This window comes from Oncorhynchus gorbuscha, unplaced genomic scaffold, assembly GCF_021184085.1.
Source record: "Oncorhynchus gorbuscha isolate QuinsamMale2020 ecotype Even-year unplaced genomic scaffold, OgorEven_v1.0 Un_scaffold_1821, whole genome shotgun sequence".
Taxonomy (NCBI): Eukaryota; Metazoa; Chordata; class Actinopteri; order Salmoniformes; family Salmonidae; genus Oncorhynchus; species Oncorhynchus gorbuscha.
The window spans coordinates 34,069-57,939 of NW_025746495.1; the positions used below are offsets into that span (position 1 = coordinate 34,069).

General features: G+C 47.1%; 2 protein-coding genes across 2 annotated transcripts in view; both read left to right on the forward strand.

Annotated features, from left to right (window-relative positions):
• Positions 1-4,987: 4,987 nt before the first annotated feature.
• Positions 4,988-23,871, forward strand: part of LOC124024286 (phospholipid phosphatase-related protein type 1-like) — a 28,138-nt gene continuing 9,254 nt past the window's right edge. Inside the window, exons 1-4 of the mRNA XM_046338274.1 lie at positions 4,988-5,183; positions 10,106-10,203; positions 15,354-15,542; positions 21,911-22,043. Coding sequence (XP_046194230.1) covers positions 10,144-10,203; positions 15,354-15,542; positions 21,911-22,043 — 382 coding nt within the window. The 5' untranslated portion in view covers positions 4,988-5,183; positions 10,106-10,143. The remainder of the gene's footprint in view (positions 5,184-10,105; positions 10,204-15,353; positions 15,543-21,910; positions 22,044-23,871) is intronic.
• On the forward strand, positions 5,929-8,079 carry LOC124024284 (extensin-like). The gene has a single exon (XM_046338272.1). It carries the CDS (start codon positions 5,929-5,931, stop codon positions 8,077-8,079), a length of 2,151 nt encoding a protein of 716 aa, XP_046194228.1.

Below are 23,871 nucleotides of genomic sequence, written 5' to 3' on the forward strand. Positions count from 1 at the left end.
CTGAGTCTTTCGGTTCTCAAAATTGAAGTGGGTGCGCACCAAAACGTCGAAAATATATATCATATGTCGAGTAAACTTGTCAAACTATGTTCATAATTAAGCTTTAACATGTTATAAAGGTGTACAGCAATTGTGAGGACGAAGCGAAACACACACGTCTTTTAATCGATCCTGAGGGAAAGAGAGAAAATGTGCAGAGCGCGCAAATAGGTGCACTGTTTTTGGCGTGACCAAGATCTTTCGACACGCTCAAAGTCTCGACACGCTCAAAGTCTCGTGAGCACGCGATTCTCACAGTTACACGCCTCATTGGAAGCAGGCTTCGCGCTGAACACGTAGAAACTGTTCTCAGAGCTGTAGCCTTTTGGGAAGTGCGTTTAAGATGACGTCAAAGTGGTGCCAACTTTTTCCATTACAAGAGAGACTTTGGGAGAATGCATGCCCTGACACTTCTGCTTTACATAGAGACAAAATTTAAACGATTTTAGAAGCGTTAGAGTGTTTTCTATTCGATAATATTTTTTATATGCATATATTAGCAATTTTGATTTTTTTTATCCTGTTTTATATGGGTACCCAAATCCTCCAGAAGGGGCAGTAAACCGTGGTATCCTGAACAGGTTAATGGGTGTAGGGTTAGTTGGTATAATGGTGAGGTTTTAATGGGTTAGTTGGTATATTGGGGAGGTTTTAATGGGTGTAGGGTTAGTTGTATAGTGGGGAGGTTTTAATGGGTGTAGGGTTAGTTGGTATAATGGAGAGGTTTTATTGGGTTAGTTGGTACATTGGGGAGGTTTTAATGGGTGTAGGGTTAGTTGTATAGTGGGGAGGTTTTAATGGGTGTAGGGTTAGTTGGTATAATGGAGAGGTTTTATTGGGTTAGTTGGTATATTGGGGAGGTTTTAATGGGTGTAGGGTTAGTTGGTAGTGAGGTTTTAATGGGTGTAGGGTTAGTTGGTATTGTGGGGAAGTTTTAATAGGTGTAGGGTTAGTTGGTATAGTGGGAGGTCTTAATGGGTGTAGGGTTAGTTGGTATAAAGGTGAGGTTTTAATGGGTTAGTTGGTATATTGGGGAGGTTTTAATGGGTGTAGGGTTAGTTGTATAGTGGGGAGGTTTTAATGGGTGTAGGGTTAGTTGGTATAATGGAGAGGTTTTATTGGTGTCCGGAGACACCTGAAACCCCACCTCTTTAAGGAATACCTAGGATAGGATAAAGTAATCCTTCTCACCCCCCCCCTTAAAAGATTTAGATGCACTATTGTAAAGTGGCTGTTCCACTGGATGTCATAAGGTGAATGCACCAATTTGTAAGTCGCTCTGGATAAGAGCGTCTGCTAAATGACTTAAATGTAAAATGTAAATTGGGTTAGTTGGTATATTGGGGAGGTTTTAATGGGTGTAGGGTTAGTTGGTATAATGGTGAGGTTTTAATGGGTGTAGGGTTAGTTGGTAGAATGGTGAGGTTTTAATGGGTTAGTTGGTATATTGGGGAGGTTTTAATGGGTGTAGGGTTAGTTGGTAGAATGGTGAAGTTTTAATGGGTGTAGGGTTAGTTGATAGAATGGTGATGTTTTAATGGGTGTAGGGTTAGTTTGTATAATGGTGAGGTTTTAATGGGTGTAGGGTTAGTTGGTAGAATGGTGAGGTTTTAATGGGTTAGTTGGTATATTGGGGAGGTTTTAATGGGTGTAGGGTTAGTTGGTAGAATGGTGAAGTTTTAATGGGTGTAGGGTTATTTGATAGAATGGTGAAGTTTTAATGGGTGTAGGGTTAGTTGATAGAATGGTGATGTTTTAATGGGTGTAGGGTTAGTTTGTATAATGGTGAGGTTTTAATGGGTGTAGGGTTAGTTGGTAGAATGGTGAAGTTTTAATGGGTGTAGGGTTAGTTGATAGAATGGTGATGTTTTAATGGGTGTAGGGTTAGTTTGTATAATGGTGAGGTTTTAATGGGTGTAGGGTTAGTTGGTATAATGGAGAGGTTTTATTAGGTTAGTTGGTACATTGGGGAGGTTTTAATGGGTGTAGGGTTAGTTGGTAGTGAGGTTTTAATGGGTGTAGGGTTAGTTGATAGAATGGTGATGTTTTAATGGGTTTTAATGTAGGGTTAGTTTAGAATAAGTTTTAATGGTGAGGTTTTAATGGGATGTAGGGTTAGTTGGTAGAATGGGTGAGGGTTTTGGTAGAATGGGTTTTAATGGGTTGGTATATTGGGGAGGTTTTAATGGGTGTAGGGTTAGTTGGTAGAATGGTGAAGTTTTAATGGGTGTAGGGTTAGTTGATAGAATGGTGAAGTTTTAATGGGTGTAGGGTTAGTTGATAGAATGGTGATGTTTTAATGGGTGTAGGGTTAGTTTGTATAATGGTGAGGTTTTAATGGGTGTAGGGTTAGTTTGTATAATGGTGAAGTTTTAATGGGTGTAGGGTTAGTTGGCAGGATGGTGAGGTTTTAATGGGTGTAGGGTTAGTTGGTATAATGGTGAGGTTTTAATGGGTGTAGGGTTAGTTGGTATAATGGTGAGGTTTTAATGGGTGTAGGGTTAGTTGGTAGAATGGTGAGGTTTTTATTGGTTAGTTGGTATATTGGGGAGGTTTTAATGGGTGTAGGGTTAGTTGATAGAATGGTGATGTTTTAATGGGTGTAGGGTTAGTTTGTATAATGGTGATGTTTTAATGGGTGTAGGGTTAGTTGGTAGAATGGTGATGTTTTAATGGGTGTAGGGTTAGTTTGTATAATGGTGAGGTTTTAATGGGTGTAGGGTTAGTTGGTAGGATGGTGAGGTTTTAATGGGTGTAGGGTTAGTTGGTATAATGGTGAGGTTTTAATAGGTGTAGGGTTAGTTGGTATAATGGTGATGTTTTAATGGGTGTAGGGTTAGTTGGTATAATGGTGAGGTTTTAATGGGTGTAGGGTTAGTTTGTATAATGGTGAGGTTTTAATGGGTGTAGGGTTAGTTTGTAGAATGGTGAGGTTTTAATGGGTGTAGGGTTAGTTGGTAGAATGGTGAGGTTTTAATGGGTGTAGGGTTAGTTTGTATAATGGTGAGGTATTTAATGGGTGTAGGGTTAGTTGGTGGAATGGTGAGGTTTTAATGGGTGTAGGGTTAGTTGGTATAATGGTGAGGTTTTAATGGGTGTAGGGTTAGTTGGTAGAATGGTGAGGTTTTAATGGGTGTAGGGTTAGTTGGTATAATGGTGAGGTTTTAATGGGTGTAGGGTTAGTTTGTATAATGGTGAGGTTTTAATGGGTGTAGGGTTAGTTTGTAGAATGGTGAGGTTTTAATGGGTGTAGGGTTAGTTGGTAGAATGGTGAGGTTTTAATGGGTGTAGGGTTAGTTTGTATAATGGTGAGGTTTTAATGGGTGTAGGGTTAGTTTGTATAATGGTGAGGTTTTTATGGGTGTAGGGTTGGTTTGTATAATGGTGAGGTTTTAATGGGTGTAGGGTTAGTTTGTATAATGGTGAAGTTTTAATGGGTGTAGGGTTAGTTGATAGAATGTTGATGTTTTAATGGGTGTAGGGTTAGTTTGTATAATGGTGAGGTTTTAATGGGTGTAGGGTTAGTTGGCAGGATGGTGAGGTTTTAATGGGTGTAGGGTTAGTTGGTATAATGGTGAGGTTTTAATGGGTGTAGGGTTAGTTGGTATAATGGTGAGGTTTTAATGGGTGTAGGGTTAGTTGGTAGAATGGTGAGGTTTTTATTGGTTAGTTGGTCTATTGGGGAGGTTTTAATGGGTGTAGGGTTAGTTGATAGAATGGTGATGTTTTAATGGGTGTAGGGTTAGTTTGTATAATGGTGAGGTTTTAATGGGTGTAGGGTTAGTTGGTAGAATGGTGATGTTTTAATGGGTGTAGGGTTAGTTTGTATAATGGTGAGGTTTTAATGGGTGTAGGGTTAGTTTGTATAATGGTGAGGTTTTAATGGGTGTAGGGTTAGTTGGTAGGATGGTGAGGTTTTAATGGGTGTAGGGTTAGTTGGTATAATGGTGAGGTTTTAATGGGTGTAGGGTTAGTTGGTATAATGGTGAGGTTTTAATGGGTGTAGGGTTAGTTGGTATAATGGTGAGGTTTTAATGGGTGTAGGGTTAGTTTGTATAATGGTGAGGTTTTAATGGGTGTAGGGTTAGTTTGTAGAATGGTGAGGTTTTAATGGGTGTAGGGTTAGTTGGTAGAATGGTGAGGTTTTAATGGGTGTAGGGTTAGTTTGTATAATGGTGAGGTTTTAATGGGTGTAGGGTTAGTTGGTGGAATGGTGAGGTTTTAATGGGTGTATGGTTAGTTGGTATAATGGTGAGGTTTTAATGGGTGTAGGGTTAGTTGGTAGAATGGTGAGGTTTTAATGGGTGTAGGGTTAGTTGGTATAATGGTGAGGTTTTAATGGGTGTAGGGTTAGTTTGTATAATGGTGAGGTTTTAATGGGTGTAGGGTTAGTTTGTAGAATGGTGAGGTTTTAATGGGTGTAGGGTTAGTTGGTAGAATGGTGAGGTTTTAATGGGTGTAGGGTTAGTTTGTATAATGGTGAGGTTTTAATGGGTGTAGGGTTAGTTTGTATAATGGTGAGGTTTTTATGGGTGTAGGGTTGGTTTGTATAATGGTGAGGTTTTAATGGGTGTAGGGTTAGTTTGTAGAATGGTGAGGTTTTAATGGGTGTAGTGTTAGTTTGTATAATGGTGAGGTTTTAATGGGTGTAGGGTTAGTTGGTATAATGGTAAGGTTTAATGGGTGTAGGGTTAGTTGGTAGAATGGTGAGGTTTTTAATGGGTGTAGTGTTAGTTGGAAGGGCAGTGTTTCTTCCCGTTTCCCGTCCTTTTTGTGTCACAAAGTGTAATGAATTCATACTCTAGAACAGTAGGTAGAAATAGGGCAAGATGAGAGCTATAGATGAATATGGAGGCCCTGTCCGGCCTCACTCTCCACTACAGTAGATGGCGGTGTACGCACCTTTCAGTTGGTTGCGATCCGCCAAATTTAAAGAATAGAAGTTTGACTCCTCCCAGTTCTGTGTGCCGTTGCGAGGGGTACTTGATGGTGTTCTCATCACCCATCTCAAAGCTACTAGCAGACACTGTAGCGCTAAAAACGCTGATTAACAATATGGAGTAGCATGCACGCGTCTGGGCATTCTTTTCATCCATTCCCTTTGATGGATGTGCACGTCCAGTGGAATATACGTTCATCGCACGGTAAGTTCTCCGTGATGCACTCGGTGGCAGCCCGGCCACTCGGTGAGAAATAGACAAATTGTTGTTGCTATTCGCCTATTCAGCTATTGTCTTGTTTCTCACAGTGTCGATGGGTTCGTGTGCTGTGGCTGAGCGCAATGTGGAATTGGTTCCGATATTGCCGGAGTGTTCATTTTTATTTCAGCCGATTTAAATATAGCCAGTGTTTTAACTAAAGCGTTACTTTGTTGCAATGGTCAGTCCTGAGAATGAAGCCACACGTTGCGGAGGGAGGACCAGAGTACTATCATGGTCCTCCGAGGGTCATTTAATTATTTAAATGGTCTTTTACCAGGGAGGATCCGTGAACTCAGACTAACACCTGTCTCTCTGGAACTCATTTAGACCGTGATTGTTGTGTAATTACCTCGCCGTCCTCGTGTTTTATGTTTCCAATTATTTACCGAGCTGAGAGGAGAGAGGAGCCTAATCATTCATGGACATCATTTGTTCGTCATTAGTAGGATCACGAACATGGTTGGTGATACAGACAATTTGCTCGTCTGTGTGTCATTCCAGTCGCCTTTGGTTGTGGTCTGGGGCCGGATGTATCAAGTGTCTTGATAGCTGATTTAGGATCAGTTTGGTCGCGTTTCATAACCTCTCAGCAGTAGAAGGGGCTGATTTTAGGATCAGTCAGAATAAGATGACATGGTGACATTATCCCACTCTGATCTCCCTGTGAACTCCAACCTGATGGGACATGATGCCTCCCACACCCCAGGGTCCACAGCATCCTCCCACACCCCAGCGCCACAGCATCCTCCCACACCCAAGGGTCCACAGCATCCTCCCACACCCCAGGGTCCACAGCATCCTCCCCACCCCAGGGTCCACAGCATCCTCCCACACCCCAGTCTCCACAGCATCCTCCCACACCCCAGTCTCCACAGCATTCTCCCACAGCATCCTCCCACACCCCAGCTCCACAGCATCCTCTCACATCCACACCATCCTCCCACACCCCAGCGCCACACCATCCTCCCACACCCCAGCGCCACACCATCCTCCCACACCCCAGCGCAACAGCTCCACAGCATCCTCCCATACCCCAGCTCCACAGCATCCTCCCACACCCCAGTGCCACAGCATCCTCCCACACCCCAGCGCCACAATATCCTCCCACCACGGCCCCACACCATCCTCCCACACCCCAGCGCCACACTATCCTCCCACACCCCAGCGCAACAGCTCCACAGCATCCTCCCACACCCCAGTGCCACAGCATCCTCCCACACCCCAGTGCCACAGCATCCTCCCACACCCCAGTGCCACAGCATCCTCCCACACCCCAGCTCCACAGCATCCTCCCACACCCCAGCTCCACAGCATCCTCCCACAACCCCAGGGCCACAGCAATCCTCCCACTCCCCAGGGCCACAGCATCCTCCCACACCCAAGGGTCCACAGCATCCTCCCACACCCCAGGGTCCACAGCATCCTCCCCACCCCAGGGTCCACAGCATCCTCCGACACCCCAGGGTCCACAGCATCCTCCCACACCCCAGTCTCCACAGCATCCTCCCACACCCCAGCTCCACAGCATCCTCCCACAACCCCAGCGCCACAGCATCCTCCCACACCCCAGCGCCACAGCATCCTCCCACACCCCAGCGCCACAGCATCCTCCCACACCCCAGTCTCCACAGCATCCTCCCACACCCCAGTCTCCACAGCATCCTCCAGCTCCACAGCATCCTCTCACATCCACACCATCCTCCCATACCCCAGCGCCACACCATCCTCCCACACCCCAGCGCAACAGCTCCACAGCATCCTCCCACACCCCAGTGCCACAGCATCCTCCCACACCCAGGGTCCACAGCATCCTCCCACACCCCAGGGTCCACAGCATCCTCCCACCACCCCAGCGCCACAGCAATCCTCCCACACCCCAACGCCACAGCATTCTTCCACCACGGCCCCACACCCCAGCGCCACAGCATCCTCCCACAGCCCAGGGTCCACAGCATCCTCCCACACCCCAGGGTCCACAGCATCCTCCCACACCCCAGGGTCCACAGCATCCTCCCACACCCCAGGCTCCACAGCATCCTCCCACACCCCAGCTCCACAGCATCCTCCCACACCCCAGCTCCACAGCATCCTCCCACAACCCCAGCGCCACAGCATCCTCCCACAACCCCAGCGCCACAGCATCCTCCCACACCCCAGCGCCACAGCATCCTCCCACACCCCAGCGCCACAGCATCCTCCCACACCCCAGCGCCACAGCATCCTCCCACCACGGCCCCACACCCCAGCACCACAGCATCCTCCCACACCCCAGCGCCACAGCATCCTCCCACCACGGACCGACACTCCTGCGCCACAGCATCCTCCCACCACGGACCTACTCCCCAGCGCCACAGCAATCCTCCCACACCCCAGCGCCACAGCATCCTCCCACCACGGCCCCACACCCCAGCGCCACAGCATCCTCCCACACCCCAGGGTCCACAGCATCCTCCCACACCCCAGCGCCACAGCAATCCTCCCACACCCCAGCGCCACAGCATCCTCCCACCACGGCCCCACACCCCAGGGTCCACAGCATCCTCCCACACCCCAGGGTCCACAGCATCCTCCCACACCCCAGGGTCCACAGCATCCTCCCACACCCCAGGGTCCACAGCATCCTCCCACACCCCAGGGTCCACAGCATCCTCCCACAACCCCAGGGTCCACAGCATCCTCCCACAACCCCGGGTCCACAGCATCCTCCCACAACCCCGGGTCCACAGCATCCTCCCACAACCCCAGCTCCACAGCATCCTCCCACAACCCCAGCTCCACAGCATCCTCCCACAACACCAGCTCCACAGCATCCTCCCAGCTGCTTGTTGTTGCTATTTAGCCATACAGTAATATATCAACGTGGGTGATTGACTTCCTCTATTGGGTAATTTGATTATACCACCAATTACTTCTTCAGGAGCATACCATCATCAATGTCATCCTAGGTGATAGGTCCGTCAGCTAGAATTGTGCTCTGTTGACCATTCCCTGTGTGCCCTGTTCAAAAGTGGAGCACTATATAGGGAATAGGGTTCCATTTGAGACGCCACCATTCCTCCGCCCTCCTGCTCTTTACCCACTCTACCCCCCCCATGCTCTATACCCACTCTACCCCCCATGCTCTATACCCACTCTACCCCCCCCATGCTCTATACCCACTCCACCCCCATGCTCTTTACCCACTCTACCCCCCCATGCTCTTTACCCACTCTACCCCCCCATGCTCTTTACCCACTCTACCCCCCATGCTCTTTACCCACTCTACCCCCCATGCTCTTTACCCACTCTAACCCCCATGCTCTTTACCCACTCTACCCCCCATGCTCTTTACCCACTCTACCCCCCATGCTCTTTACCCACTCTACCCCCCATGCTCTTTACCCACTCTACCCCCTGCTCTTTACCCACTCTACCCCCCTGCTCTTTACCCACTCTACCCCCCTGCTCTTTACCCACTCTACCCCCTGCTCTTTACCCACTCTACCCCCCTGCTCTTTACCCACTCTACCCCCCCCTGCTCTTTACCCACTCTACCCCCTGCTCTTTACCCACTCTACCCCCCTACTCTTTACCCACCCTAAACCCCCTACTCTTTACCCACCCTAAACCCCTACTTTACCTCCCCCACTCTTTACCCACCCTAAACCCCCTACTCTTTACCCACCCTAAACCCCCACTCTTTACCCACCCTAAACCCCCTACTCTTTACCCACTCTACCCCCTACTCTTTACCCACTCTACCCCCTACTCTTTACCCACTCTACCCCCTACTCTTTACCCACTCTACCCCCTACTCTTTACCCACTCTACCCCCTACTCTTTACCCACCCTAAACCCCCTACTCTTTACCTCCCCTAAACCCCTACTCTTTACCTCCCCCACTCTTTACCCACTCTACCCCTACTCTTTACCCACTCTACCCCCTACTATTTACCCACCCTAAACCCCCTACTCTTTACCTCCCCCACTCTTTACCCACCCTAAACCCCTACTCTTTACCTCCCCCACTCTTTACCCACCCTAAACCCCTACTCTTTACCCCCTACTCTTTACCCACCCTAAACCCCCTACTCTTTACCCACCCTAAACCCCTACTCTTTACCTCCCCACTCTTTACCCACCCTAAACCCCCTACTCTTTACCCACTCGTCAGTGCTCAAAGGCCAGTCTAAACCCCCCACTCTTTACCCACTCGTCAGTGCTCAAAGGCCAGTCTAAACCCCTACTCTTTACCTCCCCACTCTTTACCCACCCTAAACCCCTACTCTTTACCCACTCGTCAGTGCTCAAAGGCCAGTCTAAACCCCCTACTCTTTACCCACTCGTCAGTGCTCAAAGGCCAGTCTAAACCCCCTACTCTTTACCCACTCTACCCCCAAAGGCCAGTCTAAACCCCCTACTCTTTACCCACTCTACCCCAAAGGCCAGTCTAAACCCCTACTCTTTACCCACTCTACCCCCAAAGGCCAGTCTAAACCCCTACTCTTTACCTCCCCTACTCTTTACCCACTCTACCCCCAAAGGCCAGTCTAAACCCCCTACTCTTTACCCACTCTACCCCCAAAGGCCAGTCTAAACCCCCTACTCTTTACCTCCCCTACTCTTTACCCACTCTGTCTATTTGCCAACCCTGTATTGTATATAACACATGTACTTTATGTTTTTTGAATGTTCAACCCTGTATTGTAGTTTCACTGTATGTTGTCCAGTCACCCTCTGTCCTTTGACATTGTTTTGTATGTTTCTGGAATCAGCTCATGGTTTGGACTCCTCTTGGAGTCAATTCCCATCTCCAGGAATTTAGGAATGGAATCAGAATGGACTCCCAATATTTCATGATATTAACAGTCCTTCATCTCCTGTAGATTGAGATCCAGACTGATCCATTCTTTGCTGAGACAACATGGCTTCTGACAACACACAGCGCAGTTACTCCATCATCCCATGTTTCATCTTCGTAGAGGTAAGACTGTCTCTGGTGTTACCTAATAACAGGCCATAGAGGTAAGACTGTCTCTGGTGTTACCTAATAACAGGCCATAGAGGTAAGACTGTCTCTGGTGTTACCTAATAACAGGCCATAGAGGTAAGACTGTCTCTGGTGTTACCTAATAACAGGCCATAGAGGTAAGACTGTCTCTGGTGTTACCTAATAACAGGCCATAGAGGTAAGACTCTCTGGTGTTACCTAATAACAGATCATAGAGGTAAGACTGTCTCTGGTGTTACCTAATAACAGATCATAGAGGTAAGACTGTCTCTGGTGTTACCTGATAACAGGTCATAGAGGTAAGACTGTCTCTGGTGTTACCTAATAACAGGTCATAGAGGTAAGACTGTCTCTGGTGTTACCTAATAACAGGTCATAGAGGTAAGACTGTCTCTGGTGTTACCTAATAACAGGTCATAGAGGTAAGACTGTCTCTGGTGTTACCTAATAACAGATCATAGAGGTAAGACTGTCTCTGGTGTTACCTGATAACAGGTCATAGAGGTAAGACTGTCTCTGGTGTTACCTGATAACAGGTCATAGAGGTAAGACTGTCTCTGGTGTTACCTGATAACAGGCCATAGAGGTAAGACTGTCTCTGGTGTTACCTGATAACAGGCCATAGAGGTAAGACTGTCTCTGGTGTTACCTGATAACAGGCCATAGAGGTAAGACTGTCTCTGGTGTTACCTAATAACAGGTCATAGAGGTAAGACTGTCTCTGGTGTTACCTAATAACAGGTCATAGAGGTAAGACTGTCTCTGGTGTTACCTAATAACAGGTCATAGAGGTAAGACTGTCTCTGGTGTTACCTAATAACAGGCCATAGAGGTAAGACTGTCTCTGGTGTTACCTAATAACAGGCCATAGAGGTAAGACTGTCTCTGGTGTTACCTAATAACAGGTCATAGAGGTAAGACTGTCTCTGGTGTTACCTGATAACAGATCATAGAGGTAAGACTGTCTGTCATGTGGAACTCTCATAGAGACCAAAGAGGAGTTGGTTAAAAACAGACTTCGGTGTAATGCTAATATTGCCCTCACATCAATTTAGTTCACCAAGAATCTTTCCGATGTTTGAATGCAGCCGGGAGCCATTTTCACCCAGGTGAACATGTGTTTCATGTCCATGAAATATAATAAATGTCTGTAATCACCTTCAGACACACCTGGCCAACTTGATGGGTCATGTAACCATCTGGCGAAGTGGAGTCTTTTGTTTAGACATGTAGCTAGTTAGCTAAAACATGACCTGGCATTATCCAAACTCGTACTACTACCAATACAAATATTGTCATATCTGTAGTATGAATCTGTAGGTAGCTAACGGTAACCAACTAGATTCAATGTTAGCTAGCTAACGTTAGGCTATAACGAACAAGGCAAATATATTTCTGATTCTAATAATATTACTACACAGATCATACACGTAACGTTAGCTAGCGAACAGTACGCCTTAAGTTGCAATGAAAATGACGTTCTGACAATTGGAAACGTTTAAATATCAGAAAATAGACTCTTACTCATCCGTATACATGGATGAACACTTTACGGTAGACTGGAACCAAATATAACTCTGTTCTGTTTGTAGCTACAGACTGGAACCATATATAACTCTGTTCTGTTTGTAGCTACAGACTGGAACCATATATAACTCTGTTCTGTTTGTAGCTACAGACTGGAACCATATATAACTCTGTTCTGTTTGTAGCTACAGACTGGAACCATATATAACTCTGTTCTGTTTGTAGCTACAGACTGGAACCATATATAACTCTGTTCTGTTTGTAGCTACAGACTGGAACCATATATAACTCTGTTCTGTTTGTAGCTACAGACTGGAACCATATATAACTCTGTTCTGTTTGTAGCTACAGACTGGAACCATATATAACTCTGTTCTGTTTGTAGCTACAGACTGGAACCATATATAACTCTGTTCTGTTTGTAGCTACAGACTGGAACCATATATAACTCTGTTCTGTTTGTAGCTACAGACTGGAACCATATATAACTCTGTTCTGTTTGTAGCTACTTCCTGTTCGGCCAGTGTTGTCAAGTCACCCTGGTTCACACTGACCGTGGCGTGTTGCAGAAAGTCGCCCATCACAACTTTATCCAACTGATCTGTCGATAGCGGCTGCTACATTCAGCCAATCAATGTTGTGGAGAAAAGTAGAAAAACGTATAATTCTCGATGGCTAATGTTATATATTTCAGCACCACCACGGTATAAAGGACAATCAACACATACTGAGCAGCTCTTATTATAGACAGAAGCATGCTACATGGCAGACCAATCCAAACTCATCAACACATACTGAGCAGCATTTATTATAGACAGAAGCATGCTACATGGCAGACCAATCCAAACTCATCTTCCATCAACACATACTGAGCAGCTCTTATTATAGACAGAAGCATGCTACATGGCAGACCAATCCAAACTCATCTTCCATCAACACATACTGAGCAGCTCTTATTATAGACAGAAGCATGCTACATGGCAGACCAATCCAAACTCATCTTCCATCAACACATACTGAGCAGCATTTATTATAGACAGAAGCATGCTACATGGCAGACCAATCCAAACTCATCTTCCATTAACACATACTGAGCAGCATTTATTATAGACAGAAGCATGCTACATGGCAGACCAATCCAAACTCATCTTCCATCAACACATACTGAGCAGCATTTATTATAGACAGAAGCATGCTACATGGCAGACCAATCCAAACTCATCTTCCATCAACACATACTGAGCAGCTCTTATTATAGACAGAAGCATGCTACATGGCAGACCAATCCAAACTCATCAACACATACTGAGCAGCATTTATTATAGACAGAAGCATGCTACATGGCAGACCAATCCAAACTCATCTTCCATTAACACATACTGAGCAGCATTTATTATAGACAGAAGCATGCTATATGGCAGACCAATCCAAACTCATCTTCCATTAACACATACTGAGCAGCATTTATTATAGACAGAAGCATGCTACATGGCAGACCAATCCAAACTCATCTTCCGGCATGTCCAGCCCATCAATTATCTCAGACTATGATGGCTAGCGGGATGTTGTGGGGGAAAACCTGTCATACTTGAGTTAAAGTATCAATACCTTTTTAATAGGAAATTACTCATAAGTGAGTCATCCAGGAAAATACTACTTGCGTAAAAGTATCAGCATTTTTGGTTTTAAATATACTTAAGTATCAAAAGTAATTGTAAAAAGGTACTTGATCAAAATTAAAAGTGTAAATAATTCCCTATTACGCAAACCAAATGGCATAATTGTTGGTGTTTTTATGTATTTTTTAATTGCAGTGAGCCAGGGGAGCACTCCAAACCTGTGTGAATTGGACCATTTCCTGTCCTGCTAAGCAAAGAGTACTTTTGGGTGTCAGGGAAAATGTAAAAAGTATATAATTTTTACTGAAGTACTTTACATCACTGCTAGTGGGAAGGCTTCTCACTTTTTCTGTGGTAAACCAAATAGGGTCATAATTTAACAATTGTATTTCAAATCAGTTTATTTGTCACGTGCGCCGAATACAACAGCTGTTGTAGACCTCACAGTGAAATGCTGAATACAACAGGTGTAGTAGACCTCACAGTGAAATGCTGAATACAACAGGTGTAGTAGACCTCACAGTGAAATGCTGAATACAACAGGTGTAGTAGACCTTACAGTGAAATGCTGAATACAACAGGTGTAGTAGACCTTACAGTGAAATGCTGAATACAACAGGTGTAGTAGACCTCACAGTGAAATGCTGAATACAACAGGTGTAGTAGACCTCACAGTGAAATGCTGAATACAACAGGTGTAGTAGACCTTACAGTGAAATGCTGAATACAACAGGTGTAGTAGACCTCACAGTGAAATGCTGAATACAACAGGTGTAGTAGACCTTACAGTGAAATGCTGAATACAACAGGTGTAGTAGACCTTACAGTGAAATGCTGAATACAACAGGTGTAGTAGACCTCACAGTGAAATGCTGAATACAACAGGTGTAGTAGACCTTACAGTGAAATGCTGAATACAACAGGTGTAGTAGACCTTACAGTGAAATGCTGAATACAACAGGTGTAGTAGACCTCACAGTGAAATGCTGAATACAACAGGTGTAGTAGACCTTACAGTGAAATGCTGAATACAACAGGTGTAGTAGACCTTACAGTGAAATACTGAATACAACAGGTGTAGTAGACCTCACAGTGAAATGCTGAATACAACAGGTGCTAAACAATGGTGCCCAAAAAAAGTTGTGTGTGTGTGTAGGGAAGTAAAGAAATAAAACAGAAAGAGTAGCAAGGCAACATACCTGTTAGTAGCAGGGCTACATACAGACACCTGTTAGTAGCAGGGCTACATACAGACACCTGTTAGTAGCAGGGCTACATACAGACACCTGTTAGTAGCAGGGCTACATACAGACACCTGTTAGTAGCAGGGCTACATACAGACACCTGTTAGTAGCAGGGCTACATACAGACACCTGTTAGTAGCAGGGCTACATACAGACACCTGTTAGTAGCAGGGCTACATACAGACACCTGTTAGTAGCAGGGCTACATACAGACACCTGTTAGTAGCAGGGCTACATACAGACACCTGTTAGTAGCAGGGCTACATACAGACACCTGTTAGTAGCAGGGCTACATACAGACACCTGTTAGTAGCAGGGCTACATACAGACACCTGTTAGTAGCAGGGCTACATACAGACACCTGTTAGTAGCAGGGCTACATACAGACACCTGTTAGTAGCAGGGCTACATACAGACACCTGTTAGTAGCAGGGCTACATACAGACACCTGTTAGTAGCAGGGCTACATACAGACACCTGTTAGTAGCAGGGCTACATACAGACACCTGTTAGTAGCAGGGCTACATACAGACACCTGTTAGTAGCAGGGCTACATACGAGGCTGGGGGTAAATGGTAGAGCGAGGCTGGGGGTAAATGGTAGAGCGAGGCTGGGGGTAAATGGTAGAGCGATAATGGCAGGGACCGTCCTGCTGTCCTACTACTTTGAGTTAGGTCAGGTTGTATTTAGGTTAGGGTTCCAGCCTGATATCTCCCTGATGTTGTCTCTCCAGCTGGTGATAATGGCAGGGACCGTCCTGCTGGCCTACTACTTTGAGCTGACCGACACGTTCGGCATCCACGTCCAGGGGTTCTTCTGCAACGATGCTGACCTGATGAAGCCGTACCCCGGGGTGGACGAGAGCAGCTTCATCCCTCCCCTCATCCTCTACTGCGTGGTCGCCGCTGTTCCCACCACCATCGTGAGTACTAGGTTACTGACGGACTCTGTCTCTGTGCCCCCTCGCTCTTCTTTCTCTCTCTGTCACAATAAGGCTCCCACCACCATCGTGAGTACTAGGTTACTGACGGACTCTGTCTCTGTGCCCCTTCGCTCCTCTTTCTCTCTCTCTGTCACAATAAGGCTCCCACCACCATCGTGAGTACTAGGTTACTGACGGACTCTGTCTCTGTGCCCCTTCGCTCCTCTTTCTCTCTCTCTGTCACAATAAGGCTCCCACCACCATCGTGAGTACTAGGTTACTGACGGACTCTGTCTTGCTGGCTCTGCCCTCTGTCTCTGTGCCCCCTCGCTCCTCTTTCTCTCTGTCACAATAAGGCTCCCACCACCATCGTGAGTACTAGGTTACTGACGGACTCTGTCTCTGTGCCCCCTCGCTCTTCTTTCTCTCTCTGTCACAATAAGGCTCCCCCACCATCGTGAGTACTAGGTTACTGACGGACTCTGTCTCTGTGCCCCCTCGCTCCTCTTTCTCTCTCTCTGTCACAATAAGGCTCCCCCCACCATCGTGAGTACTAGGTTACTGACGGACTCTGTCTCTGTGCCCCCTCGCTCCTCTTTCTCTCTCTCTGTCACAATAAGGCTCCCACCACCATCGTGAGTACTAGGTTACTGACGGACTCTGTCTCTGTGCCCCCTCGCTCTTCTTTCTCTCTCTGTCACAATAAGGCTCCCCCCACCATCGTGAGTACTAGGTTACTGACGGACTCTGTCTCTGTGCCCCCTCGCTCCTCTTTCTCTCTCTCTGTCACAATAAGGCTCCCACCACCATCGTGAGTACTAGGTTACTGACGGACTCTGTCTTGCTGGCTCTGCCCTCTGTCTCTGTGCCCCCTCGCTCCTCTTTCTCTCTCTCTGTCACAATAAGGCTCCCATCGCCATCTTGAGTACAGTAACTGTTTTTCTGTCTTTTCACTCTCGCTATCTTTCTTTCTCAGTAAATCATCTCACCTTATCCTCCATTATCTTTGTATTATATATTTAATGAAGAGATATATATATATCCTACTGATGTAGGCTCTTAATTTGATCACTCTTTTGTGGTTGAGAATTTACTTGTATTTGAGTTTTAAGAAGGCTTCTGAAGTTTATAATTTCCACTTTTTTTTTTTCAGACTTGATTTCCCCTTCCTGAAAAAGTATTATTCCTCCTGTATCAAACTGGCTCGAATTAAAATCCTGCATCTGTATTATTTACAGATTACATTTACATTTACATTTAAGTCATTTAGCAGACGCTCTTATCCAGAGCGACTTACAAATTGGTGCATTCACCTTATGACATCCAGTGGGACAGTCACTTAACAATAGTGCATCTAAAACTTAGGGGGTGGGGTGAGAGGGATTACTTAACCTATCCTAGGTATTCCTTAAAGAGGTGGGGTTTCAGGTGTCTCCGGAAGGTGGTGATTGACTCCGCTGTCCTGGCGTCGTGAGGGAGTTTGTTCCACCATTGGGGGGCCAGGGCAGCGAACAGTTTTGACTGGGCTGAGCGGGAGCTGTACTTCCTCAGTGGTAGGGAGGCGAGCAGGCCAGAGGTGGATGAACGCAGTGCCCTTGTTTGGGTGTAGGGCCTGATCAGAGCCTGGAGGTACTGAGGTGCCGTTCCCCTCACAGCTCCGTAGGCAAGCACCATGGTCTTGTAGCGGATGCGAGCTTCAACTGGAAGCCAGTGGAGAGAACGGAGGAGCGGGGTGACGTGAGAGAACTTGGGAAGGTTGAACACCAGACGGGCTGCGGCGTTCTGGATGAGTTGAAGGGTTTAATGGCACAGGCAGGGAGCCCAGCCAACAGCGAGTTGCAGTAATCCAGACGGGAGATGACAAGTGCCTGGATTAGGACCTGCGCCGCTTCCTGTGAGAGGCAGGGTCGTACTCTGCGGATGTTGTAGAGCATGAACCTACAGGAACGGGCCACCGCCTTGATGTTAGTTGAGAACGACAGGGTGTTGTCCAGGATCACGCCAAGGTTCTTGGCGCTCTGGGAGGAGGACACAATGGAGTTGTCAACCGTGATGGCGAGATCATGGAACGGGCAGTCCTTCCCCGGGAGGAAGAGCAGCTCCGTCTTGCCGAGGTTCAGCTTGAGGTGGTGATCCGTCATCCACACTGATATGTCTGCCAGACATGCAGAGATGCGATTCGCCACCTGGTCATCAGAAGGGGAAAGGAGAAGATTAATTGTGTGTCGTCTGCATAGCAATGATAAGAGAGACCATGTGAGGTTATGACAGAGCCAAGTGACTTGGTGTATAGCGAGAATAGGAGAGGGCCAAGAACAGAGCCCTGGGGGACACCAGTGGTGAGAGCGCGTGGTGAGGAGACAGATTCTCGCCACGCCACCTGGTAGGAGCGACCTGTCAGGTAGGACGCAATCCAAGCGTGGGCCGCGCCGGAGATGCCCAACTCGGAGAGGGTGGAGAGGAGGATCTGATGGTTCACAGTATCGAAGGCAGCCGATAGATCTAGAAGGATGAGAGCAGAGGAGAGAGAGTTAGCTTTAGCAGTGCGGAGCGCCTCCGTGATACAGAGGAGAGCAGTCTCAGTTGAATGACTAGTCTTGAAACCTGACTGATTTGGATCAAGAAGGTCATTCAGAGAGAGATAGCGGGAGAGCTGGCCAAGGACGGCACGTTCAAGAGTTTTGGAGAGAAAAGAAAGAAGGGATACTGGTCTGTAATTGTTGACATCGGAGGGATCGAGTGTAGGTTTTTTCAGAAGGGGTGCAACTCTCGCTCTTTGAAGACGGAAGGGACGTAGCCAACGGTCAGGGATGAGTTGATGAGCGAGGTGAGGTAAGGGAGAAGGTCTCCGGAAATGGTCTGGAGAAGAGAGGAGGGGATAGGGTCAAGCGGGCAGGTTGTTGGGCGGCCGGCCGTCACAAGACGCGAGATTTCATCTGGAGAGAGAGGGAGAAAGAGGTCAGAGCACAGGGTAGGGCAGTGTGAGCAGAACCAGCGGTGTCGTTTGACTTAGCAAACGAGGATCGGATGTCGTCGACCTTCTTTTCAAAATGGTTGACGAAGTCATCTGCAGAGAGGGAGGAGGGGGGGGAGGGGGCGGAGGATTCAGGAGGGAGGAGAAGGTGGCAAAGAGCTTCCTAGGGTTAGAGGCAGATGCTTGGAATTTAGCGTGGTAGAAAGTGGCTTTAGCAGCAGAGACAGAGGAGGAAAATGTAGAGAGGAGGGAGTGAAAGGATGCCAGGTCCGCAGGGAGGCGAGTTTTCCTCCATTTCCGCTCGGCTGCCCGGAGCCCTGTTCTGTGAGCTCGCAATGAGTCATCGAGCCACGGAGCGGGAGGGAGGACCGAGCCGGCCTGGAGGATAGGGGACATAGAGAGTCAAGGGATGCAGAGAGGGAGGAGAGGAGGGTTGAGGAGGCAGAATCAGGAGATAGGTGGGAGAAGGTTTGAGCGGAGGGAAGAGATGATAGGATGGAAGAGGAGAGAGTAGCGGGGAGAGAGAGCGAAGGTTGGGACGGCGCGATACCATCCAGTAGGGGCAGTGTGGGAGGTGTTGGATGAGAGCGAGAGGGAAAAGGATACAAGGCAGTGGTCGGAGACTTGGAGGGGAGTTGCAATGAGGTTAGTGGAAGAACAGCATCTAGTAAAGATGAGGTCGAGCGTATTGCCTGCCTTGTGAGTAGGGGGGAAGGTGAGAGGGTGAGGTCAAAGAGGAGAGGAGTGGAAAGAAGGAGGCAGAGAGGAAAGAGTCAAAGGTAGACGTGGGGAGGTTAAAGTCGCCCAGAACTGTGAGAGGTGAGCCGTCCTCAGGAAAGGAGCTTATCAAGGCATCAAGCTCATTGATGAACTCTCCGAGGGAACCTGGAGGGCGATAAATGATAAGGATGTTAAGCTTGAAAGGGCTAGTAACTGTGACAGCATGGAATTCAAAGGAGGCGATAGACAGATGGGTAAGGGGAGAAAGAGAGAATGACCACTTGGGAGAGATGAGGATCCCGGTGCCACCACCCCGCTGACCAGACGCTCTCGGGGTGTGCGAGAACACGTGGGCGGACGAAGAGAGAGCAGTAGGAGTAGCAGTGTTGTCTGTGGTGATCCATGTTTCCGTCAGTGCCAAGAAGTCGAGGGACTGGAGGGAGGCATAGGCTGAGATGAACTCTGCCTTGTTGACCGCAGATTGGCAGTTCCAGAGGCTACCGGAGACCTGGAACTCCACGTGGGTCGTGCGCGCTGGGACCACCAGAGTAGGGTGGCCGCGGCCACGCGGTGAGGAGCGTTTGTATGGTCTGTGCAGAGAGGAGAGAACAGGGATAAACAGACACATAGTTGACAGGCTACAGAAGAGGCTACGCTAATGCAAAGGAGATTGGAATGACAAGTGGACTACACGTCTCGAATGTTCAGAAAGTTAAGCTACGTAGCAAGAATCTTATTGACTAAAATGATTAAAATGATACAGTACTGCTGAAGTAGGCCAGCTGGCAGTGGGTGCGTTGTTGACACTACACTAATCAAGTCGTTCCGTTGAGTGTAATAGTTTCTGCAGTGTTGCTATTCGGGGCTAGCAGGCTAGCTAGCAGTGTTGTTTACGTTACGTTGCGTTAAAAGAACGACAATAGATGGCTAGCGAACCTAGAAAATCGCTCTAGACTACACAATTATCTTTGATACAAAGACGGCTATGTAGCTAGCTAAGTAGCTAGCTACGATCAAACAAATCAAACCGTTGTACTGTAATGAAATGAAGTGAAAATGTGATACAACCTGTGAATGCGACCGGGTAGTTGAGTTCCATTTGCCTCATTTCTACTGAAATATTGATTTCTAGGTTTAATTATGACTGCTAGATTCACTGGAGGAAAAAAACAGATGTTTTTTAAGTCACTGAGGCACTGACACGGTTTCATTAGTCGAAAGAATGAACACTAGATGGCACTGTTGCTACACTGTAGATCTACTGCCTACAGTTCGGCAGCAGCCATAGCAGCTCTACATGCCTTCTCTGGCACCTTTATTTAACCAGGCAAGTCAGTTAAGATCAAATTCTTATTTACAATGACGGCCTACCAGGGAACAGCGGGTTAACTGCCTTGTTCAGGGCAGAACAACAGATTCGTACCTTGTCAGCTCGGGGATTCGATCCAGCAACCTTTCAGTTAATGGCCCAGTGCTCTAACTACTAGGCTACCTGCTGCCCAAGGTAGCCTACCATTACACCCACACTCAATAAATAATAATATATACTATTTAGCATAAACTTTTATCCTAAGTGACTTAGTAATTCAAGTGTTTTACTTGCTATATTGTATTTACTTTGCCACCATGGCCTTTTTTTTTGCCTTTACCTCCCTTATCTCACCTCATATTGTATATAGACATATTTTCCTACTGTATTATTGACTGTATGTTTGTTTTACAACTCTGTGTTGTTGTATCTGTCGAACTGCTTTGCTTTATCTTGGCCAGGTCGTAATTTAAAGGTGGATTAAATAAATAAATCCATAAAGGTCCTGCATGTTCATGTGGACCTCAGTGGGATTCCAACATATCCTGCTGCTTTACCAACTGAACCAAGACCAACTATATAATAATAATAATATAATAATATATGCCATTTAGCAGACGCTTTTATCCAAAGCGACTTACAGTCATGTGTGCATACATTCTACGTATGGGTGGTCCCGGGGATCGAACCCACTACCCTGGCGTTACAAGCGCCATGCTCTACCAACTGAGCTACACAGGACCACTAACACCTCTAGACTAGTGTTACATTTTAGTCATTTATCAGACGTGCTTATCCAGAGTGACTTAGTGGCATTATTTAAAGACATTTAAAGTGACTAGTGATACCTTTAAGTAATTTTTAAAAAAAGTGGCCAGTGATTTCAATCTGTGTGTTGGCAGCAGCCTCTCCGATAGCGATGGCTGTTTAACAGTCTGATGGCCATGATGGAAGCTGATTTTCAGTCTCTCGGTCCCAGCTTTGATGCACCTGTACTGACCTCACCTTCTGGATGATAGCGGGGTGAACAGGCAGTGGCTCGGGTGGTTGTTGTCCTTGCTGATATTTTTGGACTTCTTGTAACATCAGGTGCTGTAGGTGTCCTGGAGGGCAGGTAGTTTGCCCCGATGATGCGTTGTGCAGACCTCACTACCCTCTTGGAGAGCCCTGTGGTTGAGGGCAGTGCAGTTGCCGTACCAGGTGGTGATACAGCCCGACAGGATGTTCTCGATTGTGCATCTGTAAAAGTTTGAGGGTTATAGGTGACACAAGGGTTAGGGCTGGGTGTTAATGCTAATTTGTCGGGACATGGACTCTACAAGGTTAGGCTCAATATGTTTAACATTACCATGTATCTGTCATCAGATCTTCATCGGGGAGGTATCCATGTACATCATGAAGTCCACACGGGAGGTGCTTCTAACCCAGGAGAAGACCATGGTGACGGGGAAGTGCTGCTACCTGAACGCCCTTACCAGGAGAGTCATCAGGTTTATTGGTTAGTTATTGGTGACCTACTGGTCATGTCAGTGGTGTTACTCGTATATTAGATGTTGAACGTAGTTACATGTTGAGTAGCCAACTCTTAGCAAACTATTTTATAGTATTTAAAAAAATATATATTTAAAAAAAGTCATTTAGCTGACATTCTTATTCATAGCGACTTATTGCAGCAATTAGGTTTAAGTGCATATTGATAGATTTTTCACCTAGTCAGCTCAGGGATTTGAACTAGCAACCTTTGTTACTGGCCCACCTTCTCTTAACCATTAGGCTTCCATACAAACATCTGCTGCAGATTAACATGGGGCCCATTCAGTTAGTCTGATTGAAGCTGTAATTATGAGAGCAGTTTGGAACTCTCAAGATGTCTTCACGGTTTCTACTGACGACCCTTCTCTCCAGTAGAACGTCTGTCAGGGTGCTCAATGACACTGCGTCAGGGTGCTCAATGACACCGCGTCAGGGTGCTCAATGACACCGCGTCAGGGTGCTCAATGGCACCGCGTCCAGGTGCTCAATGGCACCGCGTCAGGGTGCTCAATGGCACCGCGTCAGGTGCTCAATGACACCGCGTCAGGGTGCTCAATGGCACCGCGTCAGGGTGCTCAATGGCACCGCGTCAGGGTGCTCAATGGCACCGCGTCAGGGGTGCTCAATGGCACCGCGTCAGGGTGCTCAATGGCACCGCGTCAGGGTGCCCAATGGCACCGCGTCAGGGTGCCCAATGGCACCGCGTTACACTACATCTGTGTTAAAATGCATCCCAAAATGGCACTTTATTCCTTACATAGTACACTACTTTGACCAGCACACACAGGGCCCTGGTCAAAAGTAGTGCACTGTGTAGGGAATATGGTTCCATTTGGGACATAGCCCAGCCTTTGTTGTCAGTCTCTCCCCCGCAGACAGAGGGCACCACCAGGCTCAGAGTATTACAATATAAGGGCAGATAATAAGTCATATTTCATGAACATTGGAAATGAAGCATTTAGTTTCATGTGTCTGTCTTTTTCTCTCTCTGTTCGTCTCTCTCTCTCTGTTCGTCTCTCTCTCTCTCTCTGTTCGTCTCTCTCTCTGTTCGTCTCTCTCTCTCTCTCTCTCTGTTCGTCTCTCTCTCTCTCTCTCTCTCTGTTCGTCTGTCTCTCTCTCTCTCTCTCTCTGTTCGTCTGTCTCTCTCTCTCTCTCTGTGTCTCTCTCTCTCTCTCTCTCTCTGTTCGTCTGTCTCTCTCTCTCTCCCTCTGTTCGTCTCTCTCTCTCTCTCTGTTCGTCTCTCTCTCTCTCTCTCTCTATTCGTCTCTCTCTCTCTCTCTGTTCTCTCTTCTCTCTCTCTCTCTGTTCGTCTCTCTCTCTGTCTGTTCGTCTCTCTCTCTGTTCGTCTCTCTCTCTGTCGTCTCTCTCTGTCTCTCTCTCTCTCTCTCTGTTCGTCTCTCTCTCTCTCTCTGTTCGTCTCTCTCTCTCTCTCTGTTCGTCTCTCTCTCTCTGTTCGTCTCTCTCTCTCTCTCTCTGTTCGTCTCTCTCTCTCTCTGTTCGTCTCTCTCTCTCTCTCTCTGTTCGTCTCTCTCTCTCTGTTCGTCTCTCTCTCTCACTCTCTGTTCGTCTCTCTCTCTCTCTCTCTCTCTCTCTCTCTCTCTCTCTCTCTCTCTCTCTGTGTGCCTCTCTCTCTCTCTGTTCGTCTCTCTCTCTCTCTGTTCGTCTCTCTCTCGCTCTCTCTCTCTGTTCGTCTCTCTCTCGCTCTCTCTCTCTGTTCGTCTCTCTCTCGCTCTCTCTCTCTGTTCGTCTCTCTCTCTCTCTCTCTCTCTCTCTCTGTTCGTCTCTCTCTCTCT

What these genes read in the sequence shown, in the direction of transcription:
- LOC124024284 (XM_046338272.1), top strand. Translation starts at nt 5,929, where the DNA reads ATGCCTCCCACACCCCAGGGTCCACAGCATCCTCCCACACCCCAGCGC.